General features: G+C 40.8%; 1 protein-coding gene across 6 annotated transcripts in view; it reads right to left on the minus strand.

Moving 5' to 3' along the window:
- The window catches only part of MCTP2 (multiple C2 and transmembrane domain containing 2), a 309,598-nt gene that overhangs the window by 231,262 nt on the left and 58,556 nt on the right, over positions 1-19,780 (minus strand). For all 6 annotated transcript variants that reach the window (XM_023727880.1, XM_023727882.1, XM_004372664.2 and 3 more), the window contains exon 2: positions 11,067-11,601. In XM_023727880.1, the coding sequence (XP_023583648.1) occupies positions 11,067-11,531 (465 nt within the window). In that variant the 5' untranslated portion in view covers positions 11,532-11,601. The remainder of the gene's footprint in view (positions 1-11,066; positions 11,602-19,780) is intronic.

Here is a 19,780-nt window from a genome sequence, read left to right on the forward strand (position 1 = left end):
TATCAGTTTTCTCACTCCATTTGGTGCTTGGTTGAGTTCTTTATCTCTTCATTTGATGTTTTAGGGTTTCAGGATTGTTGTATTCTCTGTTTGGCTTAGTTTCTCGGATCTTTGCTGTGGAGGGACGGCGTGGTGCTTCTGCCTAGAGCGCCATTTTGCCGGAACTCCCAGGGGATATTTTTTATTTAAGGTTTAGAGCTTATCTCAGGGCAATAGTTTCAGGGTTTCATCCAACCCCCTTATCTCTAGAAATTCTGGATTTCATGAGACTTGGAATTCTGTTCTACATTTTCCCCCTTTTGATCAGGATTCCTCTATAGAATTCTTTATCAAAATGTTCAGTAATGGTACCTGGCACCATCCAGTTCTTCTGGTCTCATGGCAAATGTGGCAGTTGTTCATGGAGGCAACCAGTCACGCATTGCATATCCTCCTCCACACATTCCTGACTCTCCTTCTTCCATTGTTACTCCAGGTGAATAGAGACCAACTGTGGTGCCTTAGATGGTCACTTGAAAATTTTAAAGACCCCAGGCACTATGCAACAAACTAGGAAGTAGAACACAGAAGCACTAAACATGTTATTCAGCCAGTTAACTGGGATGTCCCATGAAACCATGATTCTAAACCTCCAAACCAAGGAACCAAATTCCATGAGGTTTTTGGTTGTCTATAAGCAGCCTCCGCAGCTACTCTATTTTTTTTTTTTGTTGTTGTTGTTATTTTAAATATATCTGTCACACAACTTTTGCCAATTCAACTTTTTACAGTTCTACAACTCATTGACTGCAATTACATTAATTTGCTAGCAAGTTTCCAGAGCATTGTGATTTTCATCCCACCTGGCTAAATTAAAATTTATGGGATGGTAATACCTATTTTGCATTCTGTGTAGATGAGGATCCCCTATCTGCAAGAATGCAGATGTATAAAAATTCAGCAGGATATGGAAGATATTAAAATGGATGGGTCAATTATTTTAAAAAATAAGCCTCCTCTAGGTACTAGAGATTTTGACAGTCAGATACCGAGGTGAATAAACATTTTCCCTCCGTGCATACTAAGTGTGATCTTGTAAAATATTATCTTCTATAAGGACATCTATGGAGCCCTGGTGGCACAGTGGTTAAGAGCTTGGCCGCTAACCAAAGGTTGGCAATTCAAATCCACCAGCCACTCCTTGGAAACCCTATGGGGCACTTCTGCTCTGTCCTATAGGGTTTCTATGAGTCAGAATCGACTCGACGGCAACAGGTTTGGTTTTTCTGGTTTTAAGGCTGTTTAAAGCATTTTACCATGGAGTCTTTTTGTGGTGCAAACAATCAGAGCTAACTGAAAGGTTGGGGGTTCAAGTCTACCCAGAGATCCCCTGGAAGAAATGCTAGGTTATCATCTTCTGAAATCAGCCATTGAAGATCTTATGGAGCACAATTCTACCCTGACATGCATGATGAGGCTGCCGTGAGTCAGAGTCAACTTAGCAGCAACCAGATTATCTTTTTTTACTTTTTAACATGAAGTAAACACAGGAACCAAATAACAAACTATGTAAGCAGTCACTGGCTATTTAAACCCTTGAAAAAAGTCCACATCCAGGGAAACTAACTAAGAGTAAAAAGTGGCTGAGAAGATCAATCATACCATATTTGAAAAATACTCAATTAAAGTATATGAGTGTGGTAAAGTATATATAAACACACACTTATTTAATTATTTAACCCACGTCTAGGTTATAGAGAACATGGATATTTAGCACTACAGGAGTCACAAACGCAAATACAACAGGGAAAAGGAGATGATGAAATGAGCAGAGCAGCTCAGATGCCCAGGCTGGCCCTTAGGCAGCAGCTGGGCACAGTGAGAGAACTGGAAATGACACACATGCAATTAGAGGTCAAAACTGGAACGTTTGTTCAGGAACATTCAGGTCAATTAAGTGACTGAGTTTACACATATTCAGTCTTTACACAACTTTTCAGGTGGTTATTGATCATACAAATCAAGGTGTACACACTTAGTCTTCACCTACTCCAATGATTGTTCTCTAAAAGTGATTATTATTGAAACGGTCATGCACATTTATTTACATACTATTTCAGGTTGCTTGCATGCTACAATAACAGAGATTTGAGTGGTTGTGCTAGAGACTTTATGGCCCACAAGGCCCAATATACATATTTTCTAGCCCTTTCCAGAAAATATTCGCCCATCTCTGTTTTAAAGTGCTCTAAAAGTTTCTTTGCATATTCAGTAATATTGTTCCATTGACTTTCCGCAAATTTTTTGGCATGCTCATTAGCAGAATATACTTTAAAAGAGTAATAATAACTCTTACATTTGCTTAAACAAAAAAAAAAAAAAAAACCAAACCCATTGCCATTGAGTCAGTTCCAACTCATAGCAACCCTACAGGACAGAGTAGAACTGCCCCATCGGATTTCCAAGGAGCACCTGGTGGATTTGAACTGCCAACCCTTCGGTTAGCAGCTGTAGCTCTTAACCACTGCGTCACCAGGGTTTCCTACATTTGCTTGGCACTTTATAATTTACGAAGTATTTTCGAATACACATTCCAGTTAGCTTCTTATAATGGGTCCGCGGGTTGTCATTAGTATCTCCAATTTACAAATAAAGAAGCCAGGGCTAAGAGGCTAAATGGTTGTCAACGGGAAGCAATAGAGTTGGGGCTTTCCCTGAGTATCCTGGGCTCTCCACTCTTTCCACCATACCACAACTGTGCCTAGAAACAGGGATCCAAACACAAAACACCTCGCCTGACACACTGAGAGGCAGCGATACACAATAGCAAGGACAGAGTTCTGGAGTCAGAGAGACCTCAATTCCAGTGCCCCTTCTGCTTTGTGTCTTCCATGTCTTTGAAAAGTTTACTTAAAATTAAAGACATGGGAACACCTTTAAAAAAGGCAAAAAAATATATACTATATTTTGTTAGGAGAAAAAATAATTCATTCAAAGGGCATTTACAAAGCACATACTGTGGTCTGGATGCTGAGCTAGGCTCCTTGCATACAGAGTGAACCAAGATAATACTTAGATATCACTTAGCAGACTCTCATAAACATAAACAATCCGAAAACCAAGTTGCCACGAGTTGGCCCTGACTCATGGAGACCCCATGTATGTCAGAGTAGAACTATGCTCAAGGGTTTTCAATGGATGATTTTTTGGAAGCAGATCACCAGGCCTTTCTTCTGAGGTACTTCTTGGTGGACTTGAACCTCCAAACTTTCGGTTAGCAGCAAACGTGTTAGCCATCTGCACCATCCAGGGGTGTTGCTATTTGATTCATTATTACTATTGAAATAATGGATGCGTTTGAGAAGAGAGGAGAAAAAACTCAGCAAAGATGGCCAGCAATTCAAAGTCCCTCCCTTAGTTCTGACCATCCCTTCCCTGCCTACGTTTTTATCAGGACAAAGAGAGAGGGCTGGCTCACAAGGCCTCAGGACATGCCATCTCCCCTTCCCAAGAAGGCCATCAGTCTGTGCATGTTTCCTGAGTAGCTCTCTTCCAGGGCAAAGCTTCCACTTATTGCCATTCCAGTGCCTGCAGGTATAGCAAGCACCTGGCCTATATGCCAAGATCCCTTCTGCCCTGTGTGTGAGCCTCACAGCCTGGAACAGAAGCTGAAAAGATACAAAGACCTTCCCTCAGAGCCGACAGAGAGACAAAGCCTTCCCCTAGAGCTAGTGTCTTGAATTTGGACTTCTAGCCTACTAAACTGATAAATTTCCATACATTAAAGCCATGACTTGTGGTATTTCTGTTATAGCAGCATTAAGAAACTGATACCTTCTAAAATGCATTTTCTCATAATTTGCACACAGCTTGCTTCCTCTCCTCCTCTAGGTCTTTGCCTAAATGTTGTCTTCTCAAAAGAGGTCTTTCCTGACAGCCCTGTCAAAACAGTAACACCTCCACCCCTGCACTCCCAAGCGCCTTCTCTGCTTTACTTTTCCCCACTGCGCTCGCTGCTTTCTGAATATATCTGCAGCCTACCGGCCTCCAGAATAGGAACTCCACGAGGGAATGGATGTTTATGGGTTTTGCTCACTACGTACCCCTGATCCTAGATCACCATCAGCTCATAGTAGATGTTCAACAGATGACGAAGGAGAGAGGGATGGAGACAGGGAAGAAGAAAAAGGAGTCCAAGTCAACATGGACCCCAAGATGTGGCTTAGCCACTGCTTTGTTGACACAGTGAGGCTGAGTTATGACTTTCGAGATAAAACAAAAATAGTAAAGAACACATCACTGAAGTACAGAGGAACTGACGCATATGTTTAATTTTGCAGGCTGTGGTTTGTTTCCTCCCCTCTGCGGCTTGTCATGGTGCTTCTTTGTGGTCGCTAAACTGAAGCTCTGTGGCTGCCAAGAAGAGTTTCTGGAAATATCCCAACTGGGGACTTCTCAAAGATCACTCAACTCACTCACATAAGCTAGCACCAAAGCTGTTTACAAACGCAACTGCCAATTGAAATGTCAGGGAAGGACATACCCCACTGTGGAATTACAGAGATGACACAGGGGTACAGTTCTTCTATTCATGATTATTAGTTATTAACCATGAAAGCAAGCCCATCTGACCACTGTAATTATCCCTGTGTTTAAAAGGGCACCACAGACACAGAAAAAAATAAATGTCTTCCCTTCATGGCCAACATTTTTCTGTATTCTGCTCTGAGTTCTCCCAACTTGCAGGATGGCATTTCCAAATTCCTATTGTACATGCAGTTCTGTGCACAGCCTTTGGATTCAGGCTTACCCTGGATTTAGATTCTGGCTCTGCCACTAACTAGCTAGATGACATTAGGTAAGTTATTAAACTTCCCAAGCCTCTATTTCATTCTGAAAAAAAATGACGAAAAATAATTATCATGACATTAAAAAATACAATCATAATCATAGCAGTGAGCATTTGTAAGTACTTGCACCTGCCAAGTACTGGGTTAAGTGCTTTCTATTTTTCTGACCTCACAGGCATGGAACTTAATCACGTCTTTACTGAGTCTTACCATCCTCAAAAGGCGTCAATTTCAAGCCTTTCCTGACCACACTAATCTGAGTGGCCACCTTTCACCTCAATCATTTGTCTAGCACTAACTAGAGACCGCCTGATAATGCTGGTCATTTTTTCCAGTATATGGGTCTAATCTCAATTCCATCAGTTACACTGAGGACAGGAACCAAGGCATTTTCTAAATATTTAACCAATTTTACAACGGATGTGGAAGTACCTTGTAAAATAATGCCTGGCACGGGAATGCAGTTGAAGGGAATGAGCAGGAAAAGCACAGTAAGAAGGAAAGGAGAAAACGCAGTTAACATACATTCTTCACATATTTCCGGCCCTGGGATCATTTCTCCCCCAAAATTAATGAAGTAGGTATTAATGGTTGATTGACTTCCAAAGTAATTGGACGATAAAGAGAGAATGAGCTATTTTACCTCCAAGTGAATGTTGGAAGCGATATTAAAGGTTTGAATTCTCACTGCAAGTTAGTTGTGATTGTTATTTGTTGCTTAGTTTCATGACCCTTCAGTTACCATGAGGCAGTCCTCAGAGCCAGACGGCCCCTGAGCATTCAGTGTAGGTCTTGGAACACAGTGACCTTGTCAAGGTGTCACCCAGTAATCCCACGGCCCAGTATCAATCTGTCTTCCCTTCTCTGCCTCCCCCACCTCTTCTAATTTCTCTCTCTCTCTCTCCAGATTTCTACAAAGTAGAATGAGGTTATACCAAACTTGCTGTCATTGAGTCAATCCCAATCCATGGGGACTCCAACGTTACAGAGTGGAATTGTTTCATAGGTTTTTCTTGGCTCAGATCTTTATGGAAGCAGATCACCAGGCCTTTCTTCTGTGGCACACTAGGTGGGTTCAAACTGCCAATCTTTAGGCTAGTAGTCAGGGGTAAACTGCCTGTACCACCATTGCGATCCCATGTGAGAGAGCAGAACTGCTCCATAGGGTTTTCTAGGCTGTAATCTTTATAGGAGCAGATCGCCAGGTCTTTCTCCCACAGAGCCACTGGACGGGTTCAAACTGCCAACCTTTGGTCAGCAGCCGCATGCTTAACCGTTGAGCCACCAGGGCGCCTTAGAATGAGGTTAGTGCTCAGAAATAGTAAAAGCAGCATGCTGTAAAACAGAAGGGAGGGTGAGTATATCTGATTATAGAGTTGGGAAAAGCTCCACAGAAAAGGAAGAATTTCAACAGGGCCATGAAGGAGGAGAAGGATTTTAGTAAGAGAAGAATGAAGAGAAGGGAGGAGGAAATAGATGATGAGATGGATAAATGAAGATTTCACAGGTCGTAAAAAGTGAGAAAAGGGAAACAGTCTACAATTATTCATAGGCTTTTCACTTGAGAAGCTAGATGTTGCCAAGAAACTATAATTTGCATCAATAAGGGCACTTCTGGGAGACAAATTAAGTCTGTCAAGATAAATTAAAACTGGAGTTTCTATGGGATATCCAGAGCGATACAAACCTGGGCTCAAGAGAGAGTCTGGGCTAATCCCTTTGTATTCCTAATGTAACGTTTATTCTAACCTACTTTCTCCCACTTTGACTTTATGATAGGTTTGAACACCTGCCCTGACTATCAAAGGCTCTATCTGTCCTCCACATTCTCGCATTCTTTCTTCTTTTTCCCTCATTCTAACTTCCTTCCTTTGCTTCACCATTCCATTTCCAACGACTGGGTGCCGACACTTTCCTTCCTTTACTGATGCTGGCAGGACTGGAAAATTCCTGTAGAACATGCAGCCACCACTATATCTGGGGTCCTATCCCCTCGCCGCAGGTTTGACCTGGCACCAAGTCAACACTGGGCAAAATCAGGTGAGACTCCAGTGGGTTTGCCTCAGACCACAGATTTTCCTTCCCCTTTTCCCTAGGGAAAGCTACAAACAAAATAAGTTACACCAAGGATCCTTGGCAAACATCTGCTTGTCCTCGTTGTACTACAGTCCTTGTCACACATCAATTCCTTCTTCCTCATCTCTTCTCCCATTATGTGGAAGTTATACAAAGTCATCGGCTGTTCACTAGGAAGAAATAGATGAGGCAGATCTGAAATACGGATTAACTAATTCCAAACCTGACAGACATGATTTCAGCAGGACTTCTGTTTCATTCAAAAAAGGTAGAGTTAATAAATTCAGATTTAAAATTAGCATCAGACTTGGTCGGAAAAGTCTACACCTGCCTAAATCTCTATTTGCAGTTAGCATCATAAAAGATTTTATTTATAGTATATTGTTAATGTTTTGGGGGAAAATGCCATCTTTAATTAAATCATCAATTGAAGAGAACTCATAGCAAGAATATTAACAAAAACTCTGTTACTCTGAATGTACACATTGCTATCATGGATTTATCTATTAAAAAGATATTGACTGAGCACAAGCTATGTGTCAAGCACCAAGCTGGGTCCTCAGAAAACAAAGACAAATTAGATAGGTTTCCTCCAGCCAAGCCCACCCTCAAAATGAAGAGAGTCTAGTAGAGAAAATAAGCAAAGGAACAGTTAACTTCAGTACATGTGATAAAGTCTGGGTCTTTGGATGATGGGAGAAGCCCACCTAGTACAGGAGGGAACGGGTGGAGTGGATGGAGAGGGCGTAGACAAAACTGGACCCCTGACCACAAGTGATCCTACAGGTCTGACTCGGGGCAGCCCAGTCCCTCCATCTTCTGCAAACGTACCACTGAGTGGATCAACAGAACCTCAATCATAGGAGAAACAATCAGTCTCGGTCTCTAGCTTGTACTTCAACGGCAGGAAAATAGAAGCAAAAGACTATTTTTTCAAGAAAGTAGGTTTTTATTCAAAAATAGCTGGTTACAGAGAAATCAAATTACCTAGAAACACCTATTCTTGACGGACTTTGCTTATTTTAGGCTTCGCTGCATCTAGCCCAGAAAGCAAAAGTAATAATCACCAACAACCATCCATCCACCATCACCGACCAGCCCCTCAGCAAAGCCTACCATGCCAGATAGCTCGCCGAGGCTCCCTTGCAGGCAGAGTAAAATGCCCTCCACACTCAACTGTACACGTGCACAATCCCAGGCTTGTTTTTGCCATATTCCCTCACCTGTCCAAATGCCATTTCTCCCTGCGTGCCGGTCTGAACGTTGCTTGACATGTGACATACCCCTCTTTCCCACAAACTGATTTCCTTCATCCAGTAACCTGCCAGAACACAAGGCTTGTATGTTTTACACAGACAACTCTGATACCTGTTGGCCTCCTAGGCTATTCTTAGTGGTTTGCAACAGATCATAGGTTGAGGGCGGGGTCCCTTTCTTACCTATCTCTGTTTTGAACAGCAACCTTTACAGTTCCTGGCCTGGAGGAGGCATTCAAATATTTAGAGCTATTCAGCAAAGCCCACTGAAATGCTGAAGTGTTTCAATGTCGTTGTTAGTTGCCATGGCATCGAGCCCTACTCATGGCAATCCCATGTGTGCACAGAAGAACTGCCACAGGGTTTTCTAGGCTGTGACTTTTCAGAAACAGATTGCCAGGCCTGTCTTCCAAGGCGCCTCTGGGTGGGTTTGAGCTGCCAACCTTTCGGCTAGTCGGCAAGCGCTTCACTGTTTGCACCACCCAAAAAATTTATTCTCACACCCTCTAAGATGGCTATGATTAAAAAGACAGGGAACAACAGGCACCGGTGAGGATATGGAGAAATTGGAAACCTCATCAATTGCTGGCTGGATTGTACAATGGTACAGTTGCTGAGGAAAACCGCCTGGTAATTCCTCAGAAAGTTCAACACAGAATTCACATAATCCAAGACCATGGCCATTGAGTCGATTTCAACTCATAGTGACCCTACAGAACAGAGTAGAACTGCCCCATAGGGTTTCCAAGGAGAGGCTGGTGAATTCGAACTGCCAACCTCTGGGTTAGCAGCCTGAGCTCTTAACCTCTACACCACCAGGGCTCCATATGACCCAGAAATTCCACTCCTAGGTATATATTCAAAGGAACTGAAAGCAGGAATGCAAACAGAAACTTGTACATCAATGCCCACTGCAGCACTGTGTAAAATAGCCAAGAGGTGGAAACAGCCTGAAAGTCTACTAACAGATGAATGGATAAATAAAATGTGGTAGATACATACAATGGAACGTTACTTAACTATAAAGAGAAATTAAGTTCTGATACATGCCACAACATGGATGAACCTTCAAAACATCACGCTGAGTGACATAAGTCAGACATAAAAGGACAAATACTGCATGGCCCCACTTATATTAAATATCCAGAATAGGCAAGTGTGTACAGAGCTAAGTTTACCAGTGATTACCAGGGAAAGGTAGAAAGGAGGAGGAAATGAAGACTCATTCCTTAGGGGACACTGACTGCTAAGGGTCATGGAAAAATCTGGAAATTGATAGTGATGATGTTTGAACAAGATGAACGTGATTAATCTTACTGACTTGTACATGTAAAAAAAGGAGAAATGGCAAATGTTTTATTACATATATATTTACCACACACACACAAAAAAAAATCCTTGCAAAAAAATTCCTTCTCATATGAGATTGCAAACTGATCATTCAAAATCATGATTTTAGTAATTTGGTCATTGAACTTAAATTGAGCGACCTTAGAAATATAGGATTTGTCTCCTAATTATTTGGCTGTTTTATCTTATTGAAGTACTAAATCTTTGTTAAAATCACTGAATTGATAAGAATATGTTTTTTTTTTTAAATATTTATTGTATTTTTGGTAAAAATATTTTACTTTAGGTCTTTTGTATGTGTTTGTTTGGGGGTTTTGGGGGGAAGGGTTGTTAATAATAAGAAAATCGAGGCCCACATTGACACCATTATGAAGTTTTCCCAAACGCCCTTTGTGACAAAGACATTTGTTAATCATAAACTAGCTCAGAGGTTATCTAAGGCAAAGAATATAACTGTAGGTAATTTCCCTTGCTTCCTGAGAGATAACCCTCAGAATTTCCCAAATAACTGAGGTGGCATAGCGGTTAAGAGCTTGGCTGCTAAGCAAAAGGTCAGCAGTTTGAATCCACCAGCCACACCTTGGAAACTCTATAGGGCAGTTTTACTCTGTCCTATCGGGTCACTAAGATGGCAAAGGGGTTAGTTTTGGTTATCATTTTAAGGCCTCCCCCTCCCAACTACACCTGAAGATTTGTGCAAATGAATGCCTCCCACTCCCAGAGACCATCTAGTAACCTGCTACCAGCTGATCTCAGTAATGGGGTCGGGGGTGGAGGGACATGGTTCAGTCAATCATGTTAAGATTAGCCAATGGTTGATTTTCTATTCTATTTCCTCTTCTTCTCCTTAAAGGCCCCATTGTATCTAGCCTGCATTTAGTCATTTGCTTTTTTTAGAAACAGAATGGCCCCACTGTATACAGAGTAACTGCTCCAATAAACTCTATATACTTTAATTTCTTTGTGCTCTGATTATCTTTTAACAAAGTGAATGCAAGAGAAGTTACCTGCAGGTAAATGTGTATATGAGCGCACGCGCACACTCACACACACACACACTCACACAGGTGACAAATAGGAAGATATCTAAATCTTCTGAGCCAAAGGGGACCCATCTTTCTTAAGAATATTAATATGCCTGGTTTGTCTACAGGTAGGAATGGGCAATGGTGTAGAGAGAGAGATAGAAGGTGAGCTAGGTATACACTTAAGCAAAGAGTTAGAGAAAAAGTTACGCTCTTGATTTCTTTGCCAGGAAATGGAAAAAAAAAAGAAAACTCATCCAATGTAGCTTTAAAAGCCTTAAGGTGTCCTAGAAAGGTTTTTTGCAATAGTTGTAAAATATGTAGAAGTCAACCCCAAAACTAATGGGAACATTGTGTGTGATCGATATCGCATTCCTTTAAATTCTTATAAATGACATTCTCCCCATCCAAGCTAACCACAAAAATAACTCCTAACCATATTTTCCAAGGGCACTGAATGCACTGGAAAAAAAAGAAAAAAAAGAGGAAGAAAAGAAAAAGAACAGGAAAGTTCACAGCTCTGGACTCACCTCTGACTCTTCTGATGCATCCCCTCCAAGGGGAGTTTTCTGGAGAAGATCAAAGATGCTGTTGCTGGACGCCCTCCAGTCGGCAGCAGGAGGGGCGTAGATCTCCTCTGAGTCCATCTCCATCACATCCAAGTGGCCAGCTTCTTCCTGGCTCCAATCCGGTTCATCTTCAGACTGCCTCAAGGAGCTACCACTACTCTTAGGGAAGATCCCAGCAGCCGACAGGCTAGTGGGCACCGATGTATAGGATGACTGGGGCCCAGAGTAAGGCCCACCCTCCACGGCCAAGGCGCCAGCCTCCAGGATGTCGGGAACAGAGAGGCTCAAACGGCGGTCCAGGTGATGAGTTGCCTGTAGGTCTAGGGGCTTGTTTGCATTCTTTTTCACCTTCTTGCTCAAGTTGATTAACAAAGGCCTGGTCCGCTGTTTGAATGAGCCCCACACAGATGGCTTATCCAGATCCATAGCTGTATGAAGACTCAGGAATTCACTCCTTGAAAGAGTGTGTGCCTATGGAACACAACTTCATTGATTCCTATAAAAGAAAACAGAAGCGAGAGAACGTGAACCTTCTCAGTGGTGTCAAGGCACACTGAAGGGGGGAACACTACTCAAAACATCCCACACTTTCAACTAAGTGATGAAGACTGAAACATTTGATAGGTAACTTCTAAAAACAGTAAATGCCACTATTGTGGAGTTGATTCCAACTCATAGCGACCCTATAGGACAGAGCAGAACTGCTCCATAGGGTTTCCAAGGCTGTAAATCTTTACGGAAGCTGACTGCCACATCTTTCTCTGGCAAAGGAGCTGGTGGGTTTGAACCTCCGAGCTTTCAGTTAGCAGCTGAGCACTTTAACCACTGTGCCACCAGGGCTCTCTATAAATAGTAGGAAAAGTTATTTATTTTTATTTTTATTTGATTGTACTTTTGATGAAGGTTTACAAATAGTTTGTCATTAAACAGTACGCATATCGTTTTATGACAATGGTTAACAAACCCATGACTTGTCAACACTGTCCCTTCTCAACCTTGGGTTCCCTATTACCAGCTTTCCTGTCCCCTCCTGCCTTCTAGTCCTTGACCCTGGACTATAGTGACCCATTAGTCGCGTTTTGTTTTATGGGGCTGTCTATCTTTGGCTGAATGGTGAACGTCGGGAGTGACTTCATTACTGAGCTGAAAGGGTAGCCGGGGGCCATACTCTTGGGGTTTCTCCAGTCTCTGTCAGGCCAGTAAGTCTGGTCTTTTTTTGTGAGTTAGAATTTTGTTCTACATTTTTCTCCAGCTCTGTCCGGGACCCTCGGTTGTGATCCCTGTCAGAGCAGTCAGTGGTGGTAGCCAGGCACCATCTAGTTGTACTGGACTCAGTCTGGTGGAGGCTGTGGTAATTGTGGTCCATTAGTCCCTTGGACTAATCTTTTCCTTGTATCTTGTTTTCTTCATTCTCCATTGCTGCTGAAGCGGTGAGACCAGTGGAGTATCTTAGATGGCTGCTCAGAGGCTTTTAAGACCCCAGATGCTACTCACAAAGGTAGAATGTAGAACACATTTTCTTTATAAACTGTGTTATGCCAATTGAGCTAGATGTTCCCCAAGAAGGAAAAGTGTTTTTTAAGGAACTAACTTTTTAAGATGTTTTATCAGAGTTCAAAAACCAAAACCAAACCCGTTGCCATCTAGTTGATTCCGACTCATAGTGACACCATAGGACGGAGTTGAACTGCCCCATAGGGTTTCCAAGGAGTGGCTGGTGGATGCAAACTGTTGGCATTTTGGTTAGCTGCTGAGCTCTTAACTACTGCGCCACTAGGGCTGCTTTATCGGGGAAGTTATGGAACAGTTAAAGCAATGAATGAAACAATAAGGTGAACAGGAAGAAAAAAAAACTTCATAAGAAGGCTACTTTCTTATTTCCTCTCCAGGGAAAACAGAGCTAAAGAGATTTACTAGAATGGAAAACACAAATTTTAACCCATATGATCAAAGTGATGCATCTCTCCTTTTCTAATCCACAGGTCAACAAACATTTTTCTGTAAAGGGTCAGTTAGTAAATATTTTAGACTTTGCAAGCCAGTTGGTGTCTGTCACAACTACTCAGCTCTGCTGTTGCGGCCCCAAAGCAGACATAGACAACAATACCTGCATGAATGGGTGTGGCTGTGTTCCAATAAAACTTTACTTACAAAAACAGGCAGTGAGCCATTGTTTGCCAACCCCTACTTTAAATACATCATCTTCCTTTCCAAAGGTAAGTATGTGTTTTGAAGGACAAACAATGCACCCATATCAACTAGGAACTAGGATTCCATCTAGTGTCTTTACATTTTATATTAAAATAAGGTTGACCAGGGAGGGAAAAAAAACTTACAAAAATAGATCTGTCTTTATCCCAATGAACGAGGCCAGAAGAAATGACAAAATTTCTATAATGGAACCCTTAACAAAAGCAAGCTCCAAAGCATCAGCGTGAGAAGTATGATTGGAGAAAGTGTCTCCCACAAGCAGCTGGCTGTGAGTGAGAGGAATGCTTCACAAATAAATAGGCAATTATACAGTATGAAATGCTGTGCAGAAAAGTGGATGACTGCAGATATAACAGGTTGGACTCATCAGGGATCAAATCGAAATCAAATTTGGAATAATAAACCCTTATTCTATGTGTCAAGTACCTCATAATAAATTTTCCAATAAGAAAAGAAACAGTGTGGTCAGGCCACTCTGACCTGCCCTGCACTTACTTTGCCACAGTGAGCTGTAGGAAAAAAGGGTCAACAGACTTGGCAAAATTCATTTTGCAAAATTCAAGGGCTCCAAGCTTTTGTACCCCAGCCCAACACTTTCCAGGACAGAATATGCAGTCAATAGGAAGAACCGTCCAGAGAGCTCATAAATCAGGGGATATGTGGCCATTAGTCTTTTGAAATTTGGGACTATGGGGTTCTATAGCTCTTGCCTGATGATTCCCAGTCCTGGAGAGATCTCCCAGGATGAACTCAGGATCTTCAGAATATAATGCAGTAATGAAGAGCTTGAATTCTAGAGATGGATTCCCAAAGCAAATTCCTGCTTTGCTATTCTAGTTACATGTATGGCCAGGGGCAAGTCACCACTCTAACTTTTCATTTGCTCAGCTCTGAGTAAGCATCTGCTCAACAGCACGCAACAACAGAAAGATCTGGAGTCCCTGGGTGCTGCAAATGATTACCGTGCTTTGTTGCTAACAGAAAGGTAGGAGGTTCAAGTCCATCCGGAGGCACCTCAAAAGAAAGGTCTGGTTATCTGTTTCCAAAAAAATAAGCTATTAAAAATCCTATAGAACACAGTTCTATACTGACCCACATGGGGCCAGAATGGACTTGACAGCAACTGGTTCAGTACAGAGGGATTACATAGCCCAGCCTACAGATGAAAGGAGATACTGTATAAAGCGGTGTCCGGTGCAGAGAAAATGTTCCATCAAAGGTAGCTATTTGTGACATTATCGTTGTTATAATTCTTAGCTTTGATATTTTGGGGCAAGTTACTGCAGAACTCTGTATCTCATTATTATTCCCTTTTTCCAGATGAATTTAACAATAAATATCTCATAAGGTTGTTGTGAGCAGTGAGTGGCACATAGTACAGTGTTAGCTATTTTGGGGATTATTATTATTCCAATTATTTTATATTGAGTCATTTAAAAATATTTTACAATTTTTTTCTGCTTTAAAAGATATTATCCTAAGCAAAAACTTACGTTTCACAGCGGCGAGACACAAATACATTATTAAATTCATATTGCATCGTTTGACTTGCAAATATGCTAAAAAGGAATGTTTCTATATTCATTTAGAAGTATTTTTAGTCAATTAGCATTTAAGGGAGGTCAGTAGAGTATAGCTCTACCGAGGCACAGAAGAAGTCTTTAAGAATGAGAAAAGTCAAACCAACAAACATTTCCCATATCTGGAGTGTTAACAAGGATTTAAGAGACTCAGAACAGGTACTGAAGCTTTGAGGAACTTATCACCTAAGTGGGAAACAAAACAACACAAAGGAACCATCCTCACGAAAGATTTTACACAAAGTTATACTAATTACAGCCACCCACAAAGTTTTTGACAAGAGAAACACCATTCTGATCAAGGGCATTAGAGTTGAAAATTTGAGCTAGGAATGAAAAAAAAAAAAGAAGAAGAATTTTAAATAACCAAAAATTTGGTTATGATGAAATATGTATAAAAAAAAAAAAAAATGGAGATGGCCTGTAGCACCTAAGCAAAAACAAGGAGCCTGAGGTTTGAGAATAACACATGACCTGTGGTGTCTGAATACACAGGCGCAGCACAAAAGTGGTGATAACCCCAGCGTACTTGAAAATGGTGGGGGAGAAGCAGCACTATGATCTCGATGGAAGCAATCAACTTAAGATGCACTCATGTAATGGAGTATTATACAGATGCTTAAAAGAGGTGGACTTGTGCGTGTGTGAATATAAGTAATAAGAACAAGACAGACATATCATAGATTTACATTTTGGGCCCTACTGTTACTGTCAGTTGGCATCAAGTCGGCTCTGACTCATGGTGAGCTTATGTATAACAAAACAAAATATTGCCAAGTCCTATGCTATCTTCATGATCCTTGGTATGTTTGAGTCAATTGTTGTGGCAATTGTGTCGATCCGTCTCACTGAGGGCCTCCCTCACCTTCACTGACCCTCCACTTTACCAACCATGATGTCCTTTTCCAGCCATTGGTTTTTCCTGATGATTTGCTTAATGTAAGCAAGCCATAGTCTCACCACCCTTGCTTCAAAAGACCATTCTGGTTGTGTTTTTCCTAAGATCGATTTGTTTGTTCTTCTGGTCGTTCATGGTAAATTCAATATTCTTTACCAACACCACAGTTCAAATGCATCGGTTCTTCTTCTGTCTTCTTTTTTCATATTAAAGCCTTCATATTTATAAGAGGAGATTAAAAATACCATGGCTTAGGGGGGACCTCATACCATCAAGAAAGCAGTGCCGGGAGTAGAGCGCGTCCTTTCGACCAGGGTCCCTGCGCAGAGAAGCTCCTAGTCTGGGGGAACACTGAAGAGAAGAAGGCCGACAGAGAAAAAGCCTTCCCCTGGAGCTGATGCCCTGAATTTGGACTTTTAGCCTACTTTGACTATGAGGAACTAAACTTCTCTTCATTAAAAAAAAAAAAAAAATACCACGGCTTAGGTGAGGCACACCTTAGTCTTCAACATGACATCATTGCTTTTTAACACTTTGAAGAGGTCTGTTGCAGCAGATTTACCCAACGCAAGGCGTCTTTTGATTTCTTGACTGCTGCTTCCATGGGCATTGATTGTAGATCCAAGTAAAATTGAGACCAGCTCGGGACAGAATGGACCTTAAATGACAAGCTACGTCAGTTAAAATTTTTTTCTAGAAGAAGAATGGTGCAAATATTGTTTGCTTCCTCCTAATCTGTTCACTTGTAGCTGTCTGTCAGATCAGCCGATTAGAACTAGAATCCTGGGCAGGCTGATAAGAGACCAAGTCGACCATCAGACACCCTCATCCCATAAGTAGGAACAAAAATCACCGGACATACATCATCGAGTGGTGACTGAGCCCTTTTCCAAAGTGAGAAGTCCATCAGCCACTTCCATGCCAGAATCCTACCCCGACCCCTGTTTTGAATATATATGAAGTTAATGGGTATGTATGACTTCCCCTTTCCCACGTGGTATAAAACTGCACCCCCAGGCCTTTGTTCGGAGAGAGTGCTTTGGGGGAGAATCTCTCCTTACTTGCTGCGAGTAATAAACTATGCCTTGCTTTAAATCCGCTTGACTCTTAGTTATTCTTAAGGAGAGTACAAGCGGCGAACCCACTGCATTTGGTAACAAAATGAAATCCTTGACAACTTCAATCTTTTCTCCGTTTATCATGATGTTGTTTATTGGTCCAGTTGTGAGGATTTTTGTTTTCTTTCTGTTGAGGTGTAATCCATACTGAAGGCTGTAGTCTTTGATCTTCATCAGGAAGTGCTTCAAGTCCTCTTCACTTTCACCGAGCAAGGTTGTATCATCTACATAACGAAGGTTGTTAATGAGTCTTCCTCCAATCCTGATGCCCCATTCTTCATACAGTTCAGGTTATTTGCTCATCATACAGATTGAACAAGTATGGTGAAAGGATACAACCCTGACATACACCTTTCCTGACATTAAACCACGCAGTATCCCCTTTATTTGTTCAAACAACTGCCTTTTGATCTATAGACAGGTTCCTCATGGGCACAATTAAGTGTTCTAGAATTCCCATTCTTTGCAATGTTATCCATAATTTGTTATGATCTACACAGTCAAATGCCTTTGCATAGTCAATAAAACACAGGTAAACATCTTTATGTATTCTCTGCTTTCAGCCAGAATCCATCTGACATCAGCAATGATATCCCTGGTTCCACGTCCTCTTCTGAATCTGGCTTGAATTTCTGGCAGTTCTCTGTTGATACACTGCTGTAGCCGCTTTTGAATGATCTTCAGCAAAATTTTACTTGTGTGTGATATTAATGATATTGTTTGATAATTTTCACATTTGGCTGGATCGCCTCTCTTTGGAATAGGCATAAATATGGATCTCTTCCAGTCGGTTGGCCAGGTAGCTGTCTTCCAAATTTCTTAGCATAGACGAGTGAGCACTTCTAGTGCTGCATCTGTTTGTTGAAACATCTCAATTGGTATTCCATCAATTCCTGTAGGCTTGTTTTTCGCCAATGCCTTCAGTGCAGCTTGGACCTCTTCCTTCAGTACCATTGGTTCCTGATCATATTTTACCTCCTGAAATGGTTGAACATTGACCAACTCTTTTTGGTACAGTGACTCTGTATTCTTTCCATCTTCTTTTGATGCTTCCTGCTTTGCTCAATATCTTCCCCGTAGAATCCTTCAGTACTGCAACTTGAAGCTTGAATTTTTTCTTCATTTCTTTCAACCTGAGAAACTCTGAGCATGTTCTTCCCTTTTGGTTTTCTAACTCTGGGTCTTTGCACATTTCATTATAATTCTTTACTTTATCTTCTGGAGCCGCCCTTTGAAATCTTCTGTTCAGCTTTTCATCATTTGTTCCTTTGCTTTAGCTACTCAACGTTCAAGAGCAAGCTTTGGAGTCTCTTCTGACATCCATTTTGTTCTTTTCTTTCTTTTCTGTCTTTTTGATGACCTCTTGTTTTCTTCATGTATGATGTCCATGATGTCATTCCACACTCATCTGGTCTTAGGCCATTAGTGTTCAGCTTGTCAGATCTATTCTTGAGATGGTCTCTAAATTAAAGTTGGATATACTCAGTGTTGTACTTTGGCTGTCATGGACTTGTTCTAATTTCTTCAGTTTCAACTTGAACTTGCATATAAGCAAGTATTACATTAGGTATTACATTAGGGTTTTAATTTTCATTTTTCTAATGGCCAATGATATTGAAAATATTTTCATTTGTTTATGTGCTAGCCTGATATTTAGCTTGGTGAACTGTTTATTCAAGACTTTTACCTTTTTTTGTTTTTAGTTGGAATGTTTGCTGGACACATAATTTACAGATATTTTCTCCCAGTTTGTACTTTTCATACTCTTTATGGAGTCTTTTGCATACGAAAGTTTTTAATTTTGATGAAGTCCAGTTGATCAAGAGTCTTCTGTTATGGAATGCATCTTTGGTGTCATATCTAAGAATTCTTTGCTTAACCACAGTTAACAAAGGTTTTCTTCCATTTTTTTTTTTCTAAAAGTTCTATAGTTTTACATTTTACATTTGGGTCTATGATTTTGAGTTATTGTCTGAATAAGGTGTGGAGTTTAGGTTAAGGTTCATTTTTTTGCATATGTATGACAAAATGTTCCAACACAATAGGTTGTAAAAACAATCCTTTCTCTATCCAATTGTTTTTAAAACTTTGTCAAAAAATGCTATGTTTGTGTCAGTCTATTCCTGGACTAGTGTTTTTTATTGATGTATGTGTCTATCCCTTATCTAATGCCTGATTTTGATTACTGTAGCATTACACTCTTAAAACTGAGTAATGTAATTCCTCCAAATTCATTCGTCTTTTCCAAAATTATTCAGCCATTCTAGTTCTTTTGTACTTCTATATAAACATTTAGAGTAAGTTTGCCTACAGCTACAAAAAGAGCCAGCTGTGATTTTGACTGGAATTGTGTTCAATCTATAGTTCAGTTTGGGAGTATTGGCATCTTTACTATGTTGAGCCTTCCAATGTATGAACATGGCATGTCTCTCCATTTATTTATGTTTTCTTTACTTTCTCTCATTAACTTTTTTTCTAGTTTATAGCATGTTTTCATGTACATGTTTCCAGTACATGTTTTCTTAGAGTTATATTTAAGTGTTTAATTTTTATTGAAACTATTTAAATGGTATTCGTTTTTCATTTGTTTTCAGTTGTATATTGCTTTATATACAGAAACACAATTGAATGTTGTGTGTTGGCCTTGTATCCTCTGAACTTGCTAAGCTCACTTAGTTTTAAGAGCTTTTATTAAATCCCTTGAGATCTTCTAGGAACCCTGGTGCCGCAGTAGTTAAAAGCCTAGCTGCTTTCCTAAAAATTGGGCAGTCTGACTCCACCAACCACTCCTTGGAAACCCTATGGGGCAGTTCTACTCTGTCTATAGGGTCGCTATGAGTTGGAATCAACTTAATGGCAATAGGTTTG

This window comes from Trichechus manatus, unplaced genomic scaffold, assembly GCF_000243295.1.
Source record: "Trichechus manatus latirostris isolate Lorelei unplaced genomic scaffold, TriManLat1.0 scaffold00019, whole genome shotgun sequence".
Lineage (NCBI taxonomy): Eukaryota > Metazoa > Chordata > Mammalia > Sirenia > Trichechidae > Trichechus > Trichechus manatus.